This window comes from Stomoxys calcitrans, chromosome 5 (genome assembly GCF_963082655.1).
Source record: "Stomoxys calcitrans chromosome 5, idStoCalc2.1, whole genome shotgun sequence".
In the NCBI taxonomy this organism is placed as follows: domain Eukaryota; kingdom Metazoa; phylum Arthropoda; class Insecta; order Diptera; family Muscidae; genus Stomoxys; species Stomoxys calcitrans.
The window spans coordinates 12,669,672-12,695,294 of NC_081556.1; the positions used below are offsets into that span (position 1 = coordinate 12,669,672).

The following is a 25,623-nucleotide window of genomic DNA, read 5'->3' on the forward strand; positions in this document are numbered from 1 at the left end:
TCTTCGTCTTTTCGCCTGAACAAAACGCGATATTGTGACGAAGAAAATGCGAACAAATTCCCCACAAGCGGTACTGAGTTCTTTGCGCAAAGTACCAGCGACATGTCGCTGCGCCATTACAATGTTCGCTTCAATTAAGCCTAGTACTATGACATAATTACCAGGTAGAGTACCGTTAACAGCTTCGTACAATTTTTTCTCGTCATGTATCAACGAGTTTGGTTGTGTGTGTATTATAATTAAGAATTAAGAACACAACATACACAAGCAACGAAAAGTGGTGCGAACTAGTTATATACTCAAAATCAGAGTTGCACTAATCACTGATTCTGACAGATAGTGAACACAATATTTTGTTGTTGGGCAACTGCCACTACCTGTAAATTAATATATTGGGTTGCCCAAAAAGTAATTGGGGATTTTTTAAAAGAAAGTAAATGCATTTTTAAAAAAAAACTTACAATAAACTTTAATCAAATATACTTTTTTTACACTTTATTTCTAAAGCAAGCTAAAAGTAACAGCTGATAACTGACAGAAGAAAGAATGCAATTACAGAGTCACAAGCTGGGAAAAAATTTGTCAACGCCGACTATATGAAAAATCCGCAATTACTTTTTGGGCAACCCAATATATACTCAAAATCAGAGTTGCACTTATCACTGATTCTGACAGATAGTGAACACAATATTTTGTTGTTGGGCAACTGCCACTACCTGTAAATTAATATATGTTGCCTAATACTGACTTCATTCACAGCGAAAATGTGTTATGTGTGCGCTTAGTCGGCGTTCGAAATGGCTGCCGGTTAGCTGTGGAGAGACAATCAGGGCTAGGGGCCTCAACCCGCCAAATCAAACCCTGCACACAAACATCGAAAATGAGGGGGCACTGTTTTATTCACAAACTTTACTGACTCATAATTACACACAAGGGAAAACATCAACACAGAGATCTTGGTGGAAGGATCTCACGCTAGCCCACCCAACCATGGTCCAAAAAGTCCGGCACATTAGATTATGTTGGACCCCGTACACCACACCTACGAAATCACACACTTACCACATTACTCTGCCCCCCCGAATTTATAAATTTACCAACACATAACTTTTTCTACTATAAACTAAGACATATCAAAATTTATTAAGATTTTTATGGGTTTGAAAATTAAAGATTTTAAATTTAATATTCTTTTTTTTTTTTTTTTTTTTTTTTTTTTTTTTTTATTTAACTTTCACTTACAATAATTAAATACACAACACAAAAAAAATAAAGAACAATACTGGTTAATTAGAAACTTTTCGGCTCACTCATTATAAGGCGAGACAAAAACGATAACCTTTATCCCTTGGCCTAAGACGCTGCTCAATTGGCGCGAATTAACAACTTGACCTATCTCCTAAAAGAGCTCTCTTAAAAGACCTTTTCTGCCCTTAGTTTGCTGCAGAATCAAATTACAACCAAAAGACCGGGAATTTAGTAATCCTCCTGGCTACCTTAAGCCTTATTATACGCAAATCCAAGTATTATTCTCTTCACACTTCTTTTTTTTTATCGTTACGCTATTTCCCATACATATTTAACACTAGATATCAATTATTTGTTTGTTTTATGATGAAAACTAATCGAATTTTTTTATTTTTTTTTTGTTTCCTCTCTTTTAGGTTTTTGGACGGCTGCCAGACAATATTAAAATCTCGCTTATGGGGACTTCACAGATATAGGACACAGACATAAATTGGTAAGACACAGCTTTTACCTTGATTCCGTTAACACATTGATTACAGATTGCCTTTTATTTCTTGTTTCAGGGCTGTTTATATATGGATGATCGCAGACAAAATCACACGGCTGCAGCACCTGGGTCAGGCCTCTTCAGCTCGAAGCTTACACAGCACAACCCTCTCAAGCTGAGAAATTTCGCAGCCGCCAGCAATCAGGCACAGTAAGCTCGGAAAATTGGGGCTCACTGGAGAACTTTTCCACCAATAAAAATTTCGCACTGGCCCCCTTATGCGTAGGTTGGCCAGTGCTTATCGCCACTACAGGAATCAATTTCTATTACACAGAAGAAATAACAAAAATCACCAGTCTACTTCAGATTTTACATGACATCGCCACTCACATTTAAATGTATTTACAGCAAAACACGATCAAAATAAAGTTGTTAATGATGTTCAATATTCTATTTGCCTTTACTGACACTGACAACACAGATATATTTCAATTAAATACACCGACTTTTTTCTTAAATTCACAGAACTAAGTTCGCACTATTACGTCTCCTTGGTTAATGGCTTCTCTCTCTCGCCCTGGCCAGCTTATATAGGCCCATTTTCCTCCCGCCAAATGCCAATTTTCCAAGATCGACCATTTTCCTCTAACTTTCTTTATGCCGCATTTTCATTCTTTCTCCAAAATAAACAAATTTCCTTTGCGGCCCTCTTCTCAAAGACAGGGCCGGTATTAACTATTGTGAATGCCCATTCGGAATCAACTCTGATGCCTCCCCATTTAAATAAACGGACCAACGACTTATCGGACAGATTGTCATATCTGACGGATTCCATACATATCTAAAGTCAAACACCCACTTCCATTAAACGTAATGGAAAATTAATAACGCCAAATGCGCTACGCGTTGTAGGAAAATACCTATCAAATCATTAGTCCTGGGTTCCATGAGCAAACATGTCGCTGCGAATATAAATGACATACAAATGCAATGTAATTTGTCCCGGTGTAGAAGAACTCGTCAGCGCATGATATCGATACGTGTTGTATCGTCCAATGGTATGCGGATGATTATCCTTGGAAAATTTCGGTTCTAAAGGCCTGATTCAGAACAACGTGTAACATGCCGAAGCGACATGTCGCTGCTTCCATGACCCTAGTACCAACCCTGACTTACGCCTGAGTACACGCATGTGCCGTACCATACGTTGAACACTAACTATGGCCAACCCTGTCAACCATTCATTGGACATGTGCAGCCAACCTAAGCCATTTCCGCAAAACCTCACACGCCACCACCACGACAAACCCCATACCGCTGACGAAAATTTCCATCCCATTGGATGAATATATAAAAAAAAACAAAAGGTGCCAATCATCGTCTGTTCCACCAAGGCAACAAGGTGGTGGCGTGTGTAGTGGAGACCAAAGGCGGTATCATAGAAACCCCACTCTTTGGTATTAGGCCACCCACCCCCCTTATCGGCATGACTCCCCTTCTTCTGCCTTCATGCTGTTGCCGTTCGCCCTACTGTGGCCTGCAACAAAACGTCGAGTCCGGCGAGGCATCGATGCCGAAATCGACGTGCAGGGCAATCCATCGAGCAACGTGGGGAACTCCCACACCCTGACTTGTCTCATGCCGGGCTCTACGCCGCATATGGAGGAAGGGAAAAAGGTAAGTATATTGATACCTCATCACGAATAAGAGTGTAATTGTCTCTCCTTACTTCACAGGTATGCAATAAAGGTATAAATGCCTTGACGTCGCCGTGTCTTTGTAGTCCACCTGATCATGTCCCCGTACATATATATCCAGGCACATATCGCCCATGCGAGCCTGTCGCATCACACGGCTGCCTCAAAGGAATGGCTGTCCACGACGCAGGTAACCGCCAATGTGGCCTTGGTGTAATGTAAACGTCCTGTAGTACATCTAAGTGTATGTGTGTTTACCCCTTTGTAAATCGTGCAAATATCAAAATAATAATATCCCGAACATGCAATATATCATGTGGTCTATTCTCCTTATCCATCCCAAACCATTCCGAATCGAATCAGACATGAATGTATTCAGGAGTATGCAAATGAATCCACTGCTTTCGTAGGGTATTTGTGATGTTAAAGACTCGTCATTAGGGGATAATAATATTAAAGCGCAGGAAGTGTCATGAAATGCCCAGCTGGCCATAAAAAGGATATGTATAAACGCATGCAAGTGCGAGTGTGTGTATGTGGAATTGCTTTGGCCAAACAGACCAATAATCGAATAAAAAAATAGCAAAGGTGGTATAATATGAAATTTGTTTGATATTGTTGTTGCCATATAAATCTTATGGAACATTTATGGCTAGCGCCCTTAGTTCAACCGCGTTGCCAGTTGACAAAAAATTGCATTACGGAAGCTACTTTCAATGGCAATTGCTAATACCAGTCGCTACAAATGGGATCTTTTGCCACCACTTTCTGTAGTTGCTCTGTTTTATCAGTAAATACGCGGTGAAACTAAAAATGAAATTATTTGTCTCTTTCCCTTTTTGGTTCAAATTGTTTGTCTGTCAGTCACAAATGTGTTGGTGTTTGCAGACTTCAATATGGTCAAAATCCCCACAAATCAACAGTGTCTGATGTAAAAAAAAACAAATGGAGACAAATCCACGTCCAGCCCGGGTTATGCATGTGCAACCAAAACAACACCGCAGCATAATCTTGAAGATCGTTGATAGTGTGGAAAATTTTTAACCCAAAGACAAAATAAAAACTAGCGGGTGATAAATGAAGAAAAAGGGAATCACAGGCCATTGATCATCGCCAGACGTGTCTATTTCCATTATACGGACGGCAACAAATATAAATATACATCTAGTAGGCAAGCTCTTTTAGTGTAAAAAAAAACAATTACTTGATTTGAAGAAGCATTGAAGAGGGAAGCAAATGTGACTTAAACTGATCATCTGCACCGTTGGTTTATCTATTTGGTGTCGTTGTTTACTTATTTATTTTCACATTTTCTTGCTGCGGGGCTGCCAAAACGCCATGGCCGACATCAATTGAGAGAAATTGCATTCGTCTATTTAATTAGGTCATTGCCGACGTTGGATATTACAAGAAAAACACAGGTAATAATCTCCTTGAACGTACCGGCTAGCCTTCCTATCGCCGTGATAGACCATCTGATTGATGTGGCTGCGAAGTTCGTCATAATGTATAACGACGGGTAGCTTCTCGTGAATTATATCCACGAACACGACAAAAACTGTATATGTGCAACCAGGTCCTATCCGTTGGTCATGATTCCTAGTCATCAGGATGCCCGTACAAATACTACAACAATTGGACGTCAGGCTGCAGGTAAAAAAAAAACTCGCATAGTTATAGTTGCGTAGAAGTGTGTAACATCGTGTGTGTGTCTGCCCGGTCCGACAATGCCAGCATCTGGTGCAATTAACGGTATTAACGAAATAAGGCAAAGGTGGTATACTGACACCCCACAAAGTATGTATATTAGATGGATCGTTGGAAATAAAAGAAATCATGTTCCTCCACGTTGCATCACAGCAGAGTGGTAAATACTTGCATGTAGGTATAGCGTTCGTTCACATGAATTCCAAATACTAAAGTTCCAACTGTTCAAAAAAATAATACTTTCCCATTACCGGGCTTACATATAAAACTGACTGATAGGTTTTGTGTTATCCAGATTAACTACCGTATTTTGGCGAACGTGGCATGCGTTACGTTAAGCCAAAAATAAAAGCTCGGGGAAATTTTTGACTGGCACAAGCCAGAAATGATATGTAAACTTGATAAATATTGGTAAAATTGATCGGATCGGAAAAATTGTTTGAAGGGGTAGAATTTTATCGAAATGATATCGTGAAACCTGTTGCAACAATGTTATTGGCATAAAAAACTGTTGCATGCGCCGTTGACATGGCAGAGCAACTATAATTGAGTTCCATGAGATCAAATAGCATGAACAAAAAAAATTAAATCAAACTGGGAAATTTTCCCCAGTTCCATTCAATATCAGCGTTCTCAAGCATCAGCCAATAAGAAAAATCGTAAAAAATATATACAATTCGACTCAGACATGAAAGTTCTATATACCTTTGCCTAATGGCAACACAATTGAAGTGGGATGGTGATCTATAGTTGACCTATAAATGAAGTGTCCCACGACGTCTTACCGAATCTAGAGAGATCCAACGTAGTTGTAGTGGCTACCTATATATCATTTATCTGTCCCTGTCCAGTTGGACTGGTGCGAAATCAACACCTAATTGAAGTAGTAACTTTCGGCATCATATAAGGTATGATCTTAAACACCAAAAAAAATTTAGGAAACCCGTTTTAGGAAGAAAGACACGATCTTGTGTGAGAGTATACCTGTTGTTAAGGGGGAAATTAATTTCGTTTACTAGTGAACTCTATCTTTTCAAATCTTTTACATGGCATACCCCAATGGGTTTCCCATTTAAGTCTTCAAGAGAATACATGTTGTTTCCTATGGGTTTGACAATGCGACATTTTATAAACTTTCGAGCGAATTTCGCATTAAAGTTTTTTCCAAAATCACTCAGGACATTGTTTCTCTTGTATACTTCCTGGCCAGGTGTAAAGCTGATTACTCGCGCTCTTGCATTGTATCTTTTTGCACTTTGTTCATAGGCTTGATGCATATTTGCCTTTATCTTTTCGCGAATAATTTCCATTTTGTCCTTTCGATTCGTTTGTGATATCTCATGATCAGTCATTGAGAGCAACTTTTTGGCCAGTTTATAATCGGAGCCATGGGTGTACATATTAAACCCGAACAAAGCGAAGAATGGAGTTACTCCAGTAGCACTATGCACCGATGTTCTTAGGGCACATTCGATCTCTGTTAGATAGAGATCCCACTCCCGATGATCTTTTTCCAGGTACGCTCTTATGGCAGCGAGGACCGATTGATTTACGCGTTCAGACGCGTTAGATTGAGGACCATATGGAGCGGTTTGCATATGGTTTATTCCATATGTGTCGATCATATTCTTGAATGCCTTTGAAATGAATTGCGCCCCATTGTCGCTGTGTACTGTCTCCGGTACACCAAACTTTCGGAAAATATCTTCTACCAGAAACTTTACTACATTGGAAGCCGTCGCCTCCCGCATCGCTTTCAAAAAGGTAAATTTACTAAAATGATCTACAACGATAAATATGAAAGCGTTGCCGCTTTTAGATCTTGGGTATTTACCTAGGAAATCAATGTAGAGTTTTTGAAACGGGCGTTCGGTTATGACTTCATTTCCGATTGTAGGCAGTGTGTGTTCGTTCACAGATTTAGTTTCTTTACATACAGTGCAGTTCGAGACGTACTGGCGAACTTGTTTTGCCATCTGGGGCCAATAATATTTCTCCTTTAATCGATAAAGAGTTTTGGCTATGCCACCATGCGCGGAAGTAGTTTTGTCATGTGCTTCTTCGATTAATATTTGGGTAAGTGATTCAGGTACCCATAATTTCCATTGAAATTCTTGACAAAAATCATCATTTGAGCTATGCCCCTTTTTCAAAATCATGTTGTCGATGATGCGTAGATCTGGTAGCTGTTCCTTGTGCCTCTCAATCTCTTCTCTCAGTGCCTTGTATTCATCACTCTCGAACTCTAGCCTCTCGAAATCGAATACCTGGTCCATTTCTATCTCGTCAGCGGTTGGCAAACGAGAAAGCATATCGGCCACTATGTTGTCCTTACCTTTACGGTGTTCAATATTGAAATTGTACCCTTGGAGTTGCAATGACCAACGAGCTAAACGGCCACTAAGGTCTTTTAGGTTCATTAGCCACTGCAAACTCGCATGATCCGTGATTACGGTAAACTCCATAAGTTCAACATAGGGCCGGAATTTTTTTATTGCCATAACTGCTGCCAGGCATTCTTTTTCGGTGACACTGTAGTTCTTTTGGCACTGATTGAGTTTTTGCGAATAAAACGCAATCGGGTGTTCATCCCCTTGGCTGTTCAATTGGAACAGTACCGCACCAATTCCATACTCCGAAGCATCACATTGTATATAAAATTGGTTTGCAAAATCGGCATGGCGCAAAACCGGGGCAGAGGTAAGAGCCTTTTTCAGATTTTCAAATGCCTCTTTGGCTTTCTCATTGATGGTAAACTTTACAGATTTCTTTAGCACATCTGTTAGGGGGGCCGAGATGGTTGCGAAGTCCTTTATGAATCTTCGGTACCAGCCAGCTGTACCAAGGAAACTTCTTACCTCTCTGGCACTTTTGGGTACTTTAATTTTTCGAATTGCCTCGATTTTCTCCGGATCGGTTCGCAAAACACCTTCCCCTATTATGAAGCCCAAATATTTTAGTTGCCGAAAACAAAACTGTGACTTTTTTAAGCCGATTGTCAACCCAGCTTTCTGTAGACATCCAGCTACCTCTCTTAGGAGCCTCAGATGCTCGTCGAAGTTGCCTGAGATGATCAGCAAGTCGTCCAAGTACACGAAGACATTCCCTTTCAATCGCTGAGGAATGACTTTGTCCATCAGACGGCATAATCTTTGTGCGGCATTGCACAAGCCAAACGGCATCACACGGAACTTGTACAATGGACGACCGGGGACCGTAAAGGCAGTATATGGCTTGCTATCTTCATCGAGCTGTATTTGCCAGAAGGCATATTTGAGGTCCACACTGCTTATATAGTGGGTCGCGTCAATACGGCTTAAAATACCATCTATATTTTGCAGTGGGTACGCGTCTTTTACTGTCAGCTTGTTAAGTTTTCGGGCATCAAGGCAAAAGCGGTTTTTGCCGGGCTTTCGTACAACGGTGGTTCGGTTGCTCCAGGGGCTTTCGCTCTCTTCAATCACGTTTAGAGCAAGCATATTATCGACCTCCTGGTAAGTTATCGCTTGTACTGCTGGAGACATCGGGTAGTGGCGATCTTTGACGGGCTCTGCGCCTTCAATCAACTTGATGGTGTGTTTTTCTAACGTTGTGCACCCTAAACCATTCTTCTCGTACGTACTGAACGCCTCTATAACCTCATTTAAACGGGTGGATTGTTCAGGTGATAATTCATGAGGGTTCAATTTATATTTCGCATCAGCGCTAGTAATTTCTTCGGTGATTTTCTCAATGTTTATTTCCGAAATACCCATTATATCGGGAGCTAATTGGAACAGACGCCAAAAATCAATACCCAGGTATAAATTTTGCTCCAAGTCGGGGCATAGACACAAATGCATCTCTTTTGTATTCTCTTGGTATCTAACTGAGACTTTTATTTTCCCCAAAACTCGGTAGTGTTTTCCACCAGCCGCGGTAACCCTGCTCGAGAGAGGTATAATTGGAATATCTAGTTCCTCGACGATTTCCCTGCAGTTTTTACCCAAAATGCTAACCGTGGCACCAGTATCTAATAGACCTTTAACCATTTTTCCCTCAATACAAACTTCCGCGAAAACTCTAGGATCACTTGGGGCTTTCATAGCTTTAGTTATTGAATCTATTAGGAATCTCCTTTGTTGCCGCCACTCTTTGGACTTTTCCCGTAATTTGGCAATCTTCTCGGGTACTGCTCGAGTCTCAGAATTAAATATTCTTTCTCTTACTCGCTCATAGTTCTGTGTACGCTGCTCCAGTGGGACATAATGCCTCTCTTCGGGTGTAAAATTTTGTAAATTAACCTTAATACTATCCTTAACTCTACGATCTTCATTATTGTTTACAATCTCTACGACTTTATTATCTAATTCTTTTGTTCTCTGGGGTTCTCGTGCGGACGTGGTTCCCCTGTACTCCCCACGCCCTTCCTCTGGTTTCCCAGTTGGCAAACGGGGCATCTGGGAGTCACAGTGTCGGGTTTTCCACACTTATAGCAAAATAATTTTCTAAAGTCCGCTGGGCAATCCATGAATAAATGGCCTGCCTCCCGACAGTTCCAGCATGTGACACGGGTCTTCTGCTGTGGGAAACAAAGAGCCGACACATTCTCTTCTAACTCAATGGGAGTGTCTCCTTCGGGCCGATCAAATCCCTGGTCACAAATCTCATTAACCTGCCTTAAGGGTCGTTGTGGCACCGGCATGGGTCTATTTTCTCGTCGTGGAAAATTTCGCTCGGCCTCAATGCATTCGATACGTAATTGTTCCACGGAGGATATCGTCATTTGATACACATGACGCTTGATATCCTCCCTGATGTTACTTTTCAAGATCTTAATCATCTCGTACTCGTATATGGGTTGCATTAAGCGCGAGCGCAATAGTCCCATTTCGTGAAAGTAAACATTTACTGCCTCATTGTGCCTCTGTTTCCTCTCAAGCAAGTCCCTTAATATGTCGAACTTCGACTGGGGTGTTTGATATTGGCTAAGCAACGCGTGTTTCAAACCGTCCCAATCGGTATTCATGTTATTCTGCCTATGGAGCCAATACCATTCTCTGGCTTGCCCAGAAACTAAAAATGAGAAATCTCTCAATACTTCAGCCCATGGTATGTCATACTGGGTTCTCATCTGCTCCAATCTGTAAATAAAATCATTCACCCTAAGATCTCTGGGATCACCGCTGAAATTGAGACCCAATTTATCAACTCTTATTCTGAGTGGCTCATTTCTAATCATAGAATACGAAGCTTGGCAATTGTCTGAAGAGGATGTTTGATTTGAGTTCCCAAACTGCATAATCGGGTAAGGATCGATATTCGACGAAGAACGCCTAGAATTATTTGGAACTCCCATGCCAACCTGCTGAGTTGTCTGGTTATTGGACACGGGTATATTCTGTATCGAGGGTGCCGATACTTGTTTGCGGACAACCTGGGACAATTCGTTCAGCCCTTTCGTCAGAGAATCTATCATCTTGCGAACATCTGCCATTTCATTTCTTACCACGTCTTTGACGTTTTCCTCAAGTGATCTCTGAATTCGCCCAGTCTCATCTAGAACCAAATCCCGAACACCTGGCGGAAAACCTTCGTCCGCGTCATTATTAGACCCTCCATTATTACTTGTGGATGGAGCTCCATTATTGTTCGTGGATGGGCCCGCCACATTCGCGTTATCTGGTTCCCTTCTTATTATGGAATTGGCTAGGTTGATGAACTGAAACCCATTCATATTAGTATTGTCTTCTGCCATTTCGTCTTCGAAGGCTAATCGCCTTTGCTTTCTTGTTCTGGTGTTATAAATGGACCTATTAAAGTCGAATGATTCGTTTCTCACTCTCTTATATTTCTTCTTAGAGCGTGTGTTATAGCTCATGACTCCAATTACCGATCAATAATGAAACTCGTAGACTGACGAGTTAATTTTTTCCCAATATTTGTTATTACTTAAAAGTTAATAAATATTCACAAAAATGTTTTACAGAACAAATATTAATTAATCACGAACATGAATTAAATTACTAATACATAAGACATAAACTACCATTTGTTAATAAAAGATACAGCAATTTTAATTTTATTTGACAATCAAAACATTAAAATATGGGGGCATTGTATTTTCAGAAGCAGTGTGGATTTCTTATGTGGTTTAATTTTCTGAATTCGGTTATAAATTACAGCGCCCTCTATTGAGGTGCATCGATGTTTTCCTAGACATTTGTATAACAAGCTAACGATGACATAAAACCAACACAAACATAACTTCACTGTCCATGACATTTATTTTTCCCTACGGGAAACAAAACAAAAGCTCCTGGCTTACGGTACTCGCAATACAACTGACTTTCGTGTAAGTCCCACGAAACGGTTATTGCACTTTCCCTAACTTGAAGTTATCTTTTGTCTATATTGATAAATAATCTATTGACTCTAAAACTATACATCAAAAAAAAAACTGGACGCGTACAATACAATCGTTGTCAAGTATCTAATCAACGAGCTATTGCACGTCCCGTAGTTGAAAATTGGAGAAAATATTCTCTTTAACCTATTGAAACAAAATATTGCACTTCAAAATCACTTGCCTTAGGCAAGGTTGGATGCAATACAAAATCACAGACTGTTAAAGATTCTAAACTATTTCCTTTTGGTCTATTTCTTATCTATTTAGTATTCTATTGCTATGTGCGTCGATCTCATTGCACAGATTCCCTTAACCCGCTATCACAGTGTTCAAAGGCGTCAGAATAATCGCCATTTTACAATGCGCATCAGGTACATTCTTACTTTTAGATTGGGCGCCATCTCTGTTATGTGTGCGCTTAGTCGGCGTTCGAAATGGCTGCCGGTTAGCTGTGGAGAGACAATCAGGGCTAGGGGCCTCAACCCGCCAAATCAAACCCTGCACACAAACATCGAAAATGAGGGGGCACTGTTTTATTCACAAACTTTACTGACTCATAATTACACACAAGGGAAAACATCAACACAGAGATCTTGGTGGAAGGATCTCACGCTAGCCCACCCAACCATGGTCCAAAAAGTCCGGCACATTAGATTATGTTGGACCCCGTACACCACACCTACGAAATCACACACTTACCACATTACTCTGCCCCCCCGAATTTATAAATTTACCAACACATAACTTTTTCTACTATAAACTAAGACATATCAAAATTTATTAAGATTTTTATGGGTTTGAAAATTAAAGATTTTAAATTTAATATTCTTTTTTTTTTTTTTTTTTTTTTTTTTTTTTTTTTATTTAACTTTCACTTACAATAATTAAATACACAACACAAAAAAAATAAAGAACAATACTGGTTAATTAGAAACTTTTCGGCTCACTCATTATAAGGCGAGACAAAAACGATAACCTTTATCCCTTGGCCTAAGACGCTGCTCAATTGGCGCGAATTAACAACTTGACCTATCTCCTAAAAGAGCTCTCTTAAAAGACCTTTTCTGCCCTTAGTTTGCTGCAGAATCAAATTACAACCAAAAGACCGGGAATTTAGTAATCCTCCTGGCTACCTTAAGCCTTATTATACGCAAATCCAAGTATTATTCTCTTCACACTTCTTTTTTTTTATCGTTACGCTATTTCCCATACATATTTAACACTAGATATCAATTATTTGTTTGTTTTATGATGAAAACTAATCGAATTTTTTTATTTTTTTTTTGTTTCCTCTCTTTTAGGTTTTTGGACGGCTGCCAGACAATATTAAAATCTCGCTTATGGGGACTTCACAGATATAGGACACAGACATAAATTGGTAAGACACAGCTTTTACCTTGATTCCGTTAACACATTGATTACAGATTGCCTTTTATTTCTTGTTTCAGGGCTGTTTATATATGGATGATCGCAGACAAAATCACACGGCTGCAGCACCTGGGTCAGGCCTCTTCAGCTCGAAGCTTACACAGCACAACCCTCTCAAGCTGAGAAATTTCGCAGCCGCCAGCAATCAGGCACAGTAAGCTCGGAAAATTGGGGCTCACTGGAGAACTTTTCCACCAATAAAAATTTCGCACTGGCCCCCTTATGCGTAGGTTGGCCAGTGCTTATCGCCACTACAGGAATCAATTTCTATTACACAGAAGAAATAACAAAAATCACCAGTCTACTTCAGATTTTACATGACATCGCCACTCACATTTAAATGTATTTACAGCAAAACACGATCAAAATAAAGTTGTTAATGATGTTCAATATTCTATTTGCCTTTACTGACACTGACAACACAGATATATTTCAATTAAATACACCGACTTTTTTCTTAAATTCACAGAACTAAGTTCGCACTATTACGTCTCCTTGGTTAATGGCTTCTCTCTCTCGCCCTGGCCAGCTTATATAGTCCCATTTTCCTCCCGCCAAATGCCAATTTTCCAAGATCGACCATTTTCCTCTAACTTTCTTTATGCCGCATTTTCATTCTTTCTCCAAAATAAACAAATTTCCTTTGCGGCCCTCTTCTCAAAGACAGGGCCGGTATTAACTATTGTGAATGCCCATTCGGAATCAACTCTGATGCCTCCCCATTTAAATAAACGGACCAACGACTTATCGGACAGATTGTCATATCTGACGGATTCCATACATATCTAAAGTCAAACACCCACTTCCATTAAACGTAATGGAAAATTAATAACGCCAAATGCGCTACGCGTTGTAGGAAAATACCTATCAAATCATTAGTCCTGGGTTCCATGAGCAAACATGTCGCTGCGAATATAAATGACATACAAATGCAATGTAATTTGTCCCGGTGTAGAAGAACTCGTCAGCGCATGATATCGATACGTGTTGTATCGTCCAATGGTATGCGGATGATTATCCTTGGAAAATTTCGGTTCTAAAGGCCTGATTCAGAACAACGTGTAACATGCCGAAGCGACATGTCGCTGCTTCCATGACCCTAGTACCAACCCTGACTTACGCCTGAGTACACGCATGTGCCGTACCATACGTTGAACACTAACTATGGCCAACCCTGTCAACCATTCATTGGACATGTGCAGCCAACCTAAGCCATTTCCGCAAAACCTCACACGCCACCACCACGACAAACCCCATACCGCTGACGAAAATTTCCATCCCATTGGATGAATATATAAAAAAAAACAAAAGGTGCCAATCATCGTCTGTTCCACCAAGGCAACAAGGTGGTGGCGTGTGTAGTGGAGACCAAAGGCGGTATCATAGAAACCCCACTCTTTGGTATTAGGCCACCCACCCCCCTTATCGGCATGACTCCCCTTCTTCTGCCTTCATGCTGTTGCCGTTCGCCCTACTGTGGCCTGCAACAAATGCCTATTAAATTATTGCGAAATCCGACGGACTGTTTTCTTTGTCAGAATACAAACAATACAAACAATACAATACAAACAAAAGCAGAGTTGATTCGGGCTATTTTGTGAGCGTTTGCAATTAAAATTGTGCGAAATTTATCATGATGCAGCGACACGTCGCTACTATTTTGTTCATAGCAATCAGTTCTACTTGTACGTAATACGTTCGCATTATTTTCGTCACCATTTCTTTTATAGTGCATTTTGACAGTTGTTCGTGTAAAAAGTCGAAGTCAGTACTAGGCTTTAATTGTAAATGTAATTAAATGCTCACAAACTGGATCCAACAAGCAACACTTTTTCATCATAATTGATTGATTTGATTGTGTAATGTCGTCCAATAGAATGCAGTATATTTCGCCAACAATTAACAGGTAATTTTCGTGTGAATGAAGTTTGTACCAGGCTTTAGTGTTAAAAAATGCATTTATTTATTTCACATGTTTTTAGTTTATTCCTTTTTTTATGGAGTACGACAGTTTTCGCGTGAACGAAAAGCCGAATAAAGTACCAACCCTTACGTCTAGTACTGACTTCATTCGCAGCAAAAATCCTGACCACTTCTATTGAATGAGTTCGCATTTTCTTTGTCACCATTGTTTATAATGCGTTTTGACCGTTGTTGGACCGAAAAGTCAAAGTCAGGACTAGTTTTAAGAATGAAAAAAATAAAAATGTTAGATTTCTAATCGTTATTCGTAGTTGCCATTTTTCATTGAGAGGCATGATCAGTCTATCATTAGTGTCTGTGGTACCATGACCACGCATCATGATGTGCAATGTAAACCCCCTTTCATTTATTTTAACTTAACTTTAATATCATCAACATTAATTAAACATGGTTTTTTATTTCAAAAGTAATGTTGTGGATCCACCAGCTCTTCTATATATGGGCAGAGATAAACATGAGAGTAAGTAGACTGAGAATATGGTAGTATAGCTGGCCTGCTGCAGTCCATCATCAACAGGCGGCTTTTGCTGCCAATTAAAGCCTTTGAAAACAAACAAAATGGTATGTTGTTGTTGCTGTTGCCACATTTTCATGTGGAGGTGGCGATCCTCGTCAAGCTCCTGTTTGTAAGCAAGCTCGTTCCAGTCCAAAGGGCTGATCGCCGCGGGGACGAGGTGACCGCTGATTGTCCGCGACTGCCATTGCAGCTACTCCGTTTGGAGCATTCCACTGTACGCAACATGTGGACGCGCCCGGTAGTTTGCAGCTAAGCTTCTCGTGACGGCAATGAACACCACACAGTCACAATGTCACAGCCTGTGTGGTGCTCACAGCTATCCCGTGCCGGGTAAATGATATGATCGTCCAGCTTGGCTAAATACTTTAAAAATTATAGGAATAAAAGCTACCCTTCAAATCCATTCAAGCATTCATGAATTACTTTTCTTTACATTAGATGAAGACTTGATAAAATGGGGATTTCCCGAAGATGTTTGGTTCCATGTCCACAATTATTCTTCAGCCCATGTGTATCTTCGTCTGGAAAAGGTGGGTAGCCCCCACAGAACAGAGACTTGTGTTATTTTAATACTTTATTACTATTTTTTGTATGTTTAGGGCCAAACAATCGACACTATCCCAGCAGATGTTATAACAGATGCCGTACAGCTGGTTAAGGCCAATAGTATTCAAGGCAACAAATTAAATAATATTGATGTTGTCTACACAATGTGGGAGAATCTTAAAAAGACTCCCGACATGGAGGCTGGCCAGGTTGCCTACCACAATGAGAAGGCTGTGAAAATGGTTCGCGTGGAACGTAAAAGAAACGAAATTATAAATCGACTGAATCGCACGAAAACCGAGGAATACCCTGACCTGCGAGTGGAACGTGAAAAACGTGATGCCTTGGAGCGACAGCAGCAAAAAGCTAAAGCTAAAGCACAAAAAGAATTGGAAAAGGAAATGGAAAAGAAGCGCCAAGAAGAGTCTGAACTTCGTAGCTATACAACTCTATTAAAATCAGAAAATATGAAAACCAATCACGACGATGGCAATGATTCCGATGACTTCTGGTGAATTTCTCATACTTTGTACATACTATGAACTTCTGTGTTTGTTTTTTGCTATAAAAATAAAAGCCAGTTTTTGATTACTTGATATTTACTTTATTACTGACACAAATGCGTTTTTTTTTGTTGGTTTAAGAGTTTCTTCTTTTTTTTTTGTTTCTTTTGTGATTTTTTGTTGTTAGTGTACAGGATTGTTTTAAGGTATTATTCATTTTTTCGTTTGCTTTCTTTTTTTTCATTATTTTAACCACACATTTAATTGGCATTTAAGATTTTGTTTATATATAAATTTGAAGAGAAGCTGTATGTATCATAATGTTCATTTTCACATGTTTACTTTTTTTCTTGTTCACTATGATATTTGTTTGTGTTATTTTTCGTCGTTACGCCTTAATTCTATGTTATTTGTTTTAATTTCTTATTATTTTTCTTTTTTTTTATTGATGTTTAATCCACAAATGCCTGGGACCTGTAGTTTGGGTATGTGGATGTGTGTAGGATTGTGTTGTTTATGGATGGGAGTGTGTGTTTGTGTGTTTAAAAACGTTAATACTACTAAAGTTGACGCTAATTTGCGCCATTTGCATTCTTCATTGGATTGCCTCCTAATATATACATGGATTTATTGCCATCACGTTCACTGCCATAAATTTTGCCGGCCTTTTTCGCCATTGAACCCAAAAGTTCTTGAGACACTTTGTGCGCGGAACGTAAAGAGTAGGCCCATTCTTTTAAACCGATTTCATCCTGGAAGAAAAGTAGTTAATCAAAGGCCACCATAGAAGCATGCAATTAAATTTAAATTTTTTGATCTTATAGGCAAACGATTGTTGGAATCAACCATTCAAAGTCAACTTCTTCCAGTGGATATAACATTAATCCAAAAAGAATACTCACGGGATTTGTTAATAAAATTCGTCCGTCTCTTGAACCATCATTGACCCGTATTTGAATACATTGTTCACCTTTGTAAGGTACAAAATCTGAAGATATATCCTCAATTTGATCCATAAATATCAATTCTGGTTTGTTGTTGCCACTTTCCGAATGTAATTCCAGGCTAAAAGATACAAATGCGAAGGCCAAATAAAGCAAAGCATAAAAATTGAGTTTAAAAGTTTTTGCAAATCATTTCTTAGGACAAAACTAACCGATTTGGATATAATTTGGCATATTTCGTTTGCCATAAGGAAGCAAACGAGCCACCATATTTTTTGATATAACCATGTAGAATACAATCAGACTCTTTTTCATCGGCATCGAAGTGTTGCTTTTGTTTGGCCTTCTTCTTTTGCTCGACTTTATCTGTTTCTTGATTTATGGTTTCATAAACAGTCTCTATCACCTCCTGTTGCCATCTGGAAAATATTGTAATATAAGTAACAATATGTATAGAGTACAATAAATGAGGATAATATGATGGTAGGTGGCTTATGCTTTACCTTTCCGATATTGTCAAATTGAAATTTTTATACAATTCCTGATCGGATTCTGTGAGTTTAATGCCTTTGGTATCCTCCTCATCGAATGAGCCGATATCAAATGCATCGGCTGCATTGACTTCGCCTCGCGGTGGTATTAGTGGTGGAGTATATTTGTGCATATAGACCTGATGCCAATCGATGCCCGAAAAGAAGGGATGCGATTTGACCTCTTCAGCTCTGTAAATATGAAAACACACACACAAACACACACATTAGCCAAGCATGCTCATTTGTTGACAGCCAATTAAGGAACTCATTAAAACGACACTATACCCATTACCCATGCAACCGAGACGCTTATCAACATCTCTTTGTAGCAGTAAATCTAATAAATCTTTCAGTTCGGGACTAAACGTATCGGGAAGTTCAACGTTCTGCACCACCTCAAATTTAAGTTGCAATGTTAGTTTCAAAAAATAAATAAAACAAATAAACGTAAGAGCAGAGATGCATGAATGAATGCAAATGGATTAATTGCCAAAACTTTGTCAAGAGTATGCTATGCAATGTTCCTATACTCACCATGGTAAGCGTCATTTTATCAATCTCATGTTTATCTTTGGTTTTATGCTGTCGAAAAGGTGAATGACCCTTGAGCAATTTATATAGCATACATCCAAAGCTGAACCAGTCAGCGCATGAATCATATGCGGTGCCTTTTGACAGCACCTCGGGCGCCATATAGCCATGTGTGCCCACTGAAGCATGCGGTTTTTTGCGGGAGAAATCACAAGCTAAGCCCAAATCTGAAATGCGTATGTGACCATTTTCGTCTAGTAAAATGTTGGCTGGTTTTAAATCTCTGTATACAATGAAACGTTTGTGCATATGTTCCAAGCCCAAAATGACCTAAAATACAAATGGAATTATAATTAAATTTAACATTATTGAATTAGATATAACCCTACCTCAGCTGCATAAAACTTCATTTCATCCTCATTGAAGACTCCATGTTGTGATAAATGATAGTGCAGATCACCTCCATTCATTAGGTCCAATATAAAACATAATTTATCTGGTGTATGGAAAGCATATGTCATACACACTATAAAAGGGCAGTCGTTCTAATAGACAAAAGTAGCAAAGAAAATATTTCAAGGTTAATGCCAAAATATTACCGAAACACTTCGTTGCCTACTTACACCAGTGCTAACCACTTGTAGCATGGAACGTTCGTTTAATGCCAGCATTTCACCCTGTTTCATTTTTATGCGTTTCTTGTCCAAACATTTCATGGCATACATTTTTCCAGTATCGGCTTTCCGGCAGCCATATACTTCACCAAACCCACCACGACCAATAATACGATGAACACTAAAGTCATTCATTGTGAGCTGTTAGAAAATTAAATTGCAGCGTTTTTAAAGTTTCCTTTTTTCGTTTATCACATATTTTATATTACCTGTATATTGAGTTCCAGATTTTTCCATTGACAGAAACGTGTAAACTTTTCACTAAAATTGAAGAAAAAAAATTAAAACTTAGCAAGATAAAAACTAAAGCTAGCCCTAAGTTTATGGTAGTTACCTTTCTGAGAACTTTTTAAAGGGCTTGCCTTTTAAATAGCTGAATATTTCCTCGATATATGGCTACGAAAATAAACAAACATATATTGGAAATAACGAATTGTATAGCAGCTTTAAGAAAAATACTTAATTACCTCAAACAAATTTGTGGGTACTTCATTTTTTAACAAATATTTTTGTACGCTTATAACTGCATCTTTGGAATAATCCTAAAATTAATTAAAAAAGAAAATTTTAGGTAATTGTTTTAAAGCAAAATATTTTTAACAAAGGAAAATGTTCGAGCAACCCCAGTAATTCCAGAGGTACGATCTCAAAACAGCGTAGGTGTCGTTTGTTGTAAACAACTAATAATGGAGAGTTTAATTACAGACAATTGGAAATCAAATTAATACAATATATCCACGTGAAAAAGGTGAAAATGCCCGGGTGGAACTCACAAGGCAGTTATGTACCTAATGGTCTATGCGCAAAATTTCAAATAGCGGATCAAAGTCGTAAGAGAACAAGATTTCAGCGAAATCTGATGATTGCGCCCTCTAGCGGCTCAATACGTATAATCGGAAAATTGATTTATATGACAACTATATCACTTTATTTGCCGATTCGGACCATATACGGAATTTCTGTTAGAAATCACAACAAAGTACTATTTGCAAAATTGCATCCAAATCGCTTCTAACTTTGCCCTTAGGGGCTCAAGATGTCAAATAGGGAGATCAGTTTATAGGGTAGATTTTTGAGGTTTTACCCATTTGCATCATGATGCTGGCTCTGCATGTTGGAAGTCGTCATAACAAAATATTTTATGAAAAAATTAAAAAAAAAATTAAATTGGGAGATTGGTTTGTACGGAACTTGTAGCAAGCATGGATTGAATCGGAACATACTTGACATGGAGTTTGGAAGTTATCCCAAAGCACTATGTGCAAATTTTTTGAAGCCACCGTAGCGCAGAGGTTACCGGTTGTTCGCCTATGGCGCCGAACGCCTGGGTTCGAATCCTGGCTGGACCATCAGAACATTTTTTTGCGGAGGTTATCCCCTCCTAATGCTGGCGACATTTGTGTGGTACTTTGCCAAGTAAAAAATTCTCCCCAAAGAGGTGTCGCTCTGCAGCACGCCGTTCGGACTCGCTTATAAAAAGGAGGTCCCTTATTATTGAGCTTAAAATTGTATCGGACAGCATTCATTGATTTGTGAGAAGTTTGCCACAGTTCCTTAATGGAATTTTCATAGACAAATTTGCATAGACGAATGCAAAATTGCCTAAAAGGTATAATAGTTGCGCCCTCTGGTGGCTCAAGAAGTCAAATCGGGAGATCATTTTACATTGGAGCTATATCAGGTTATGGGCCGATATGAATTATGATTGGCCAGGATATTTAAAATCATTAAATAACACTATTTGCAAAACTTAAATGAAAAGGATGAAAACTGCGGCCCTCTAGGAGATCAAGTACAGGATTACCGTTAAGATGTTTTGAAAAGGGTAAAAAAAGGGTCAAAGCCACTTTTAATTTTATCATCTTATTTGACTCATCTACACTGAAGTTGAGGGTCACCGTAGATCAGAGGTTACAACGTCGGCTGAACGCCTGGGTTCAAATCCCTGTGGAATATTCATGGGCAAATACGCATGCTGACATTGCCATTCTTTGGGGAAGATCCGGGAGATTCTTTTTACGAGTAATTTCGGTTGGTCAACATTTTTTTTACTTTGAATCAAGTGTGACATCTGATTCAGAGCCTGTTTTCCATTTATTCATGCAGATATTTTTCCAATTGATCACAGCCATCAGGGCAATTCACCTGTGTTTTTCAGCTGACATCGTAATAGACAGCACTACGTCGTTACCAGGCCTAAATCCTATGGCAGCCGGTTGTACGTACCGGATTGACCCGGTGGAGTTCTTCATCAGTAAGGGCTGCCGCCTCAGTGTATAACACACTGCTACAACAACAACAACCAGGCTTAAGAGGTATAAAGAAAGAAGAATTCCAGCAAAAATTAAAAAGAGCCAACAAAGGGTCAAAGTTCAAAACAAACAAAAATTACCATTAGGGTCACAAAGGTAACACTACGCAAGAAGTCAAATCATTAAATAAGTTTTATGGGATTATTTGAAAGGTTTTTACTACATCAGATAATAGTTGCTTCATCTAAGGGATTAAGAGTTTTATATGGAACCTATATCTTAACTTAGACCGAAAATGAACTTAAAATGTCATGATGATCAAGAATATTAATAATTTTTAGGTCCTTAGGCCAATATTTTGAGATGTTGAAAACGAAGTATCAAAGTTAGTATACCCCCATTTCACGGTGAAGGCAGAAAAAGCTAAGAAAGCTAGAGATGCGTGTGCAAACTTATGAGAGAGGGAGCTCATGAAACGAAACTGAAGCTTTTGAAAAAGGAAAATTTGTCTATTCTCTAACCTGTTTGGCACTGCAACATTTTCAAACAAGATTGTAATCAAAAGAAAACAAGATATTGCCCCGGCACGGAATAATTACTAGCACCACACGGTTTCGAATTTGATCCCGGGTCTGTTTGGTGTTCATTTTTATCATAAGAAGTTTAGCTGAGAGCACAGATGTTCAATAGGTATAGATGCTCCATCACCTCTTTTAAGAGGCACCACGCACAAAGATTAGAAATAAACTAAGAAAATTAAGAGAAGGGAGTATTTCAACATAACCGGATATGAACAATGAATGAGTTTTCAATGGATGGTGATCACTTTCTTGCTTTTAAACTTTAAATTATTTTTACAAAACAATTTTAAACTCTTTTGTTAGGTTCTTTTTTTTTTTTTGTTAATTAACTTTTTTTGCAGTTTTGCTACTCTCTTAGATGACTCTAAAGAGTGAAACAAAAGAAAATGTCAGATTTTTAATCGTTGTTCGTGGTTGCCATTTGGTTAAGAGAGTGAAAATTCATCTATAAGAATTCTATAGTCTATAGATGAGAGAATAGCAGCATCGAACAGCTGTTGTATTAAAAACAGCTGTTAAATTCAAATTAATAGTCAAAGAGGGTAAAGGTTGTGCTTACTCTACCGCAAATTTTTACTGGGGAATTTTTGTTTGGAAAAGTACACAAACAGGCATAATATCTAAGAGGGTCTATTTGGTTTTGGTACAAATTTCCATCTAGGTTGGGAATATCAATGTTTTTATTTTTTCGATAGTGGATTCCAAAGGTTCTAAGCTATGAGGAATAATGCCTATGATGATTTTCAATATTTGCTTGTCTAAAATGCTAATATTTCAAGAGAAGTTTCTGATATGGCAAGGACAGAAAATATCGCTTCAGCAAACTTAATATTATGTCCTGCTGGACTCTTTACTTTGATAAACCCTCGGTCGCAAATGGAATTACTCTAGGAAAACAATAGGCACTACATATAGGTACGTACATAGGTGTGCGATAACATTTCCTGCATTATAAAATTGTCGTAAATCTCTCGGGCCATTTTTTTACGTTCTTCGTAACATTCGGTTTTTTCAAATTGTTTTATCTGCAAATAAAAATGTATGTAAATAAATAATAGTAAGTATGCAAATACTTTTACTTAACCAACCAACCTGTTCATAAAATTTGAATTGCTGTATGGGTTCGTCCGAGTCATTCTCACAGAAATCTTTGAAGAGATTATAGCCTAAAATAAAATAATTAATTACCATCATTATAAGAACAGTACTAAATGCAAAAAAAAAACAAACATTTCACTCACCTATAACCTGATTGAATATTTTGTGGAATTCCAACTCATTCTCTTTCTCCAAATATTTGTACATGACTGAGCGAACACTGAAAAGGCACATACAACAAATACGGGGGGATTCTAATCAGAAAATGTTGATATTATTTTCTTATTGCAAATGATTACCTTGGATCTGGCAATATTAGTTTCTTACTAGCCCTTGCTGCCGGTGTGCACTTGCTTTTCTCCATGGCCATCAGGTAGCTAACATCTGCCAAAACAGCCTCTAAATCAGCCATCTCGAAGTGTTTTTATTGTTTTAGTGATGATTAGATTTTCAAAATATTTATGATGTTTTGGGTGGTGGCGGTGGTATGTATGGTATTGGTGTGATGAGTTGCTATTGCTGCGCTGCTTCCTTGTAATGATATTTTTTATTCCTTCGTTACTTCTACTGTATATATTGGCCGCCACATATCATTAAATTTTCAAAGCAAATTACATATAAAAAACACAATAACAAATTTATTTAATGTCCATTTTGCCATTACTGTCATAAATTGTTTAAATTTAAATCTCAAATAACAAAATATAAGTGTCCATTGAGAATTACTCTTTACTTTTCTGTAACATAGATCTACATACACATTCAAACTCACATATTTTCATTGTACACACTCAACACCTCAATTTCTGTTTTACTTCTAAACTTATACACTTCTACTTGATACACCAACAAAACTAGGATCTTTTGGCAGCGTCTTCACTTGTGTAAATTGTTAGCAACGTTTAGTTTTACATTTCAATTGCACATTGCAAATTAAATTTATAAATAAATAAATTTTAGTTATATTTTATCTCTCTATACTAGGGATCTCAAAGTCGACTTTCGACTAATCGTGTAATCGACATTTTGTGTCAAAAAGTCGGAAAAATCGAAGTCGACTTTCAATGAATAAAAACTCGAATAATCGATTTTGAAGTTGAATAATCGAAAAGAAAGCTGCACAGAGAAAAAAAAGCTGCACAGAGATACAATTTTTGCTTTGTTTATGTTGCTGCTAGGTGAGAAATGTTTCAAATTTTTCTGAATTCTGAATGAAAGTGCAACGATTTATTGCTCTTGGGTTTATTCATGTTGTCAAAAATATATTTTTAAAATTAAATGATTAAACGTCTAATCGTTATGTAAACAGAATGCAAAAAAAAAAATCATCATGACATACCAGACCATCCCACTTGCACAGCAGGTACATCATGTCTTCCTTGAGTGATTAAACGTCTAATCGTTATGTAAACAGAATGCAAAAAAAAAAATCATCATGACATACCAGACCATCCCACTTGCACAGCAGGTACATCATGTCTTCCTTGAGTGCAAATCTTTGGTTTTAGGTTCTTTCTGAGTTACTCACTTCATTCTTCACTTTTGTTTGCTTGTTTGGAAAACAATTTTTTTTTTTTTAATAAATGCTGGCGATACTTTTGAGGTATTTTGATTAGATAAACGTCAATTTATTGACCCGAGAATGAAAAGGCTAGAAGGGGAGCCATTAGTATATCTGTGATCTCCGTACCGCTGGACAGCCATCACAAATTACCGTGCAATCCTATGGCAGCTAGTTGTACGTACCGCATTTGCCCGATGAAGTCTTTCAGTGTACAACACACTGCTACAACAACAACATGGCAGCCGGTTGTACGTACCGGATTGACCCGATGGAATCCTCCATCGGCAAGGGCTGCCGTCTCGGTGTAAAACACACTGCTACAACAACAACAACAACAACAACAACAACAGTGCATGAAGCTACGAATGTCATCCGTGGCGCCAAGTCGGGCAAAGCGCTGGTTCCAGACAGAATCTCTACACTGAAGATGAAGAATCTGGATCTGCCTGGAGTGGATTACCTTACAACCGTCCTCAGCCTATCTGATCCCACTACTGAAACCTGAAGAGGACACGACCAAGGGGGAGTCGTACAGACCGATCTCCCGTCTCTCATCAGTAGCCAAGACGAATGAGGGACTATTCCTCCCGCTCCTCTCGTTTGACAATTTCCATACGCTGAGAATCAGCAAGCATTTCGAAGGCTGCATAGGACTACAAGTGCTTCACATGCCATCACCGTGTACAAAAGTACACTTGTTGTGCTGACAAAGATACCTTGGACTAACCATCTAATGCTTTTGGATATTATGGCTAGATAAATTGCTACGACCACTGATGTGAGGCTAAGCGAGTTTTCTATTTGGTCATGTGTGTATCCGTTCACAATTGGCAGACTAATTTGCACTAATTTTTTCTAATCCCACTGTGCGTCACTTGTTTAACTGCCCAGCTAGAACCACTCAATCCCTTGGCAGCATCTTCCCTCCTTAACATATTCAAA

The 25,623-nt window shown here is 38.6% G+C and overlaps 3 protein-coding genes and 2 long non-coding RNA genes across 9 annotated transcripts; 3 read left to right on the forward strand and 2 right to left on the reverse strand.

Moving 5' to 3' along the window:
• The first annotated feature begins 1,250 nt into the window (after nt 1-1,250).
• LOC131997673 (uncharacterized) lies at nt 1,251-2,183 on the forward strand. Its single transcript, XR_009398334.1, has 2 exons — nt 1,251-1,741; nt 1,812-2,183. It is a non-coding gene; the product is annotated as an uncharacterized LOC131997673 (long non-coding RNA).
• An 851-nt stretch (nt 2,184-3,034) lies between these two features.
• LOC131997672 (uncharacterized) lies at nt 3,035-13,347 on the forward strand. 2 transcript variants are annotated; one of them, XM_059368891.1, is made up of 4 exons: nt 3,035-3,412; nt 3,472-3,622; nt 12,829-12,905; nt 12,976-13,347. In XM_059368891.1, exons 1-3 carry the CDS (start codon nt 3,245-3,247, stop codon nt 12,855-12,857), a joined length of 348 nt encoding a protein of 115 aa, XP_059224874.1. In that variant the 5' UTR covers nt 3,035-3,244; the 3' UTR covers nt 12,858-12,905; nt 12,976-13,347. The 2 variants fall into 2 exon arrangements, with proteins under 2 accessions (XP_059224874.1, XP_059224873.1); XM_059368890.1 differs by lacking the exons at nt 12,829-12,905; nt 12,976-13,347 and having other exon boundaries at nt 3,472-3,744.
• Nucleotides 11,170-14,439, reverse strand: LOC131997674 (uncharacterized). Its single transcript, XR_009398335.1, has 2 exons — nt 13,290-14,439; nt 11,170-13,222 (listed from the first exon to the last, which is right to left on the reverse strand). It is a non-coding gene; the product is annotated as an uncharacterized LOC131997674 (long non-coding RNA).
• Nucleotides 14,440-15,276: 837 nt separating this feature from the next.
• On the forward strand, nt 15,277-16,597 carry LOC106083443 (coiled-coil domain-containing protein 25). Its single transcript, XM_013246451.2, has 3 exons — nt 15,277-15,398; nt 15,894-15,985; nt 16,055-16,597. Exons 1-3 carry the CDS (start codon nt 15,326-15,328, stop codon nt 16,514-16,516), a joined length of 627 nt encoding a protein of 208 aa, XP_013101905.1. The 5' UTR covers nt 15,277-15,325; the 3' UTR covers nt 16,517-16,597.
• Nucleotides 16,583-24,125, reverse strand: LOC106083442 (G protein-coupled receptor kinase 1). 4 transcript variants are annotated; one of them, XM_059369535.1, is made up of 16 exons: nt 23,890-24,125; nt 23,417-23,681; nt 23,261-23,337; nt 23,112-23,185; nt 22,943-23,044; nt 19,654-19,728; nt 19,521-19,582; nt 19,396-19,447; nt 19,136-19,327; nt 18,902-19,057; nt 18,516-18,842; nt 18,267-18,376; nt 17,952-18,170; nt 17,661-17,867; nt 17,407-17,569; nt 16,583-17,256 (listed from the first exon to the last, which is right to left on the reverse strand). In XM_059369535.1, the coding sequence occupies exons 2-16, from the start codon at nt 23,527-23,529 to the stop codon at nt 17,077-17,079; spliced, it is 2,109 nt and encodes a 702-aa protein (XP_059225518.1). In that variant the 5' UTR covers nt 23,530-23,681; nt 23,890-24,125; the 3' UTR covers nt 16,583-17,076. The 4 variants fall into 4 exon arrangements, with proteins under 4 accessions (XP_059225518.1, XP_013101902.1, XP_013101903.1 ...); XM_013246448.2 differs by having other exon boundaries at nt 23,417-23,684; XM_013246449.2 differs by having other exon boundaries at nt 23,417-23,684; nt 23,876-24,125.
• Nucleotides 24,126-25,623: the final 1,498 nt, after the last annotated feature.

What these genes read in the sequence shown, in the direction of transcription:
- LOC106083443 (XM_013246451.2), top strand. Translation starts at nt 15,326, where the DNA reads ATGGTTTTTTATTTCAAAAGTAATGTTGTGGATCCACCAGCTCTTCTA. An exon ending in GGGCAGAGATAAACATGAGA is followed by an intron (nt 15,399 to 15,893) that starts GTAAGTAGACTG and finishes TCTTTACATTAG; the next exon opens with ATGAAGACTTGATAAAATGG. An exon ending in TGTATCTTCGTCTGGAAAAG is followed by an intron (nt 15,986 to 16,054) that starts GTGGGTAGCCCC and finishes TTGTATGTTTAG; the next exon opens with GGCCAAACAATCGACACTAT.
- LOC131997672 (XM_059368890.1), top strand. Translation starts at nt 3,245, where the DNA reads ATGCTGTTGCCGTTCGCCCTACTGTGGCCTGCAACAAAACGTCGAGTC. An exon ending in ATATGGAGGAAGGGAAAAAG is followed by an intron (nt 3,413 to 3,471) that starts GTAAGTATATTG and finishes CTTACTTCACAG; the next exon opens with GTATGCAATAAAGGTATAAA.
- LOC106083442 (XM_059369535.1), bottom strand. Translation starts at nt 23,529, where the DNA reads ATGGCTGATTTAGAGGCTGTTTTGGCAGATGTTAGCTACCTGATGGCC. An exon ending in AAATGTTATCGCACACCTAT is followed by an intron (nt 19,729 to 22,942) that starts GTACGTACCTAT and finishes AATTAATTTTAG; the next exon opens with GATTATTCCAAAGATGCAGT. An exon ending in GAATTTTATTAACAAATCCC is followed by an intron (nt 17,257 to 17,406) that starts GTGAGTATTCTT and finishes CTTTTCTTCCAG; the next exon opens with GATGAAATCGGTTTAAAAGA.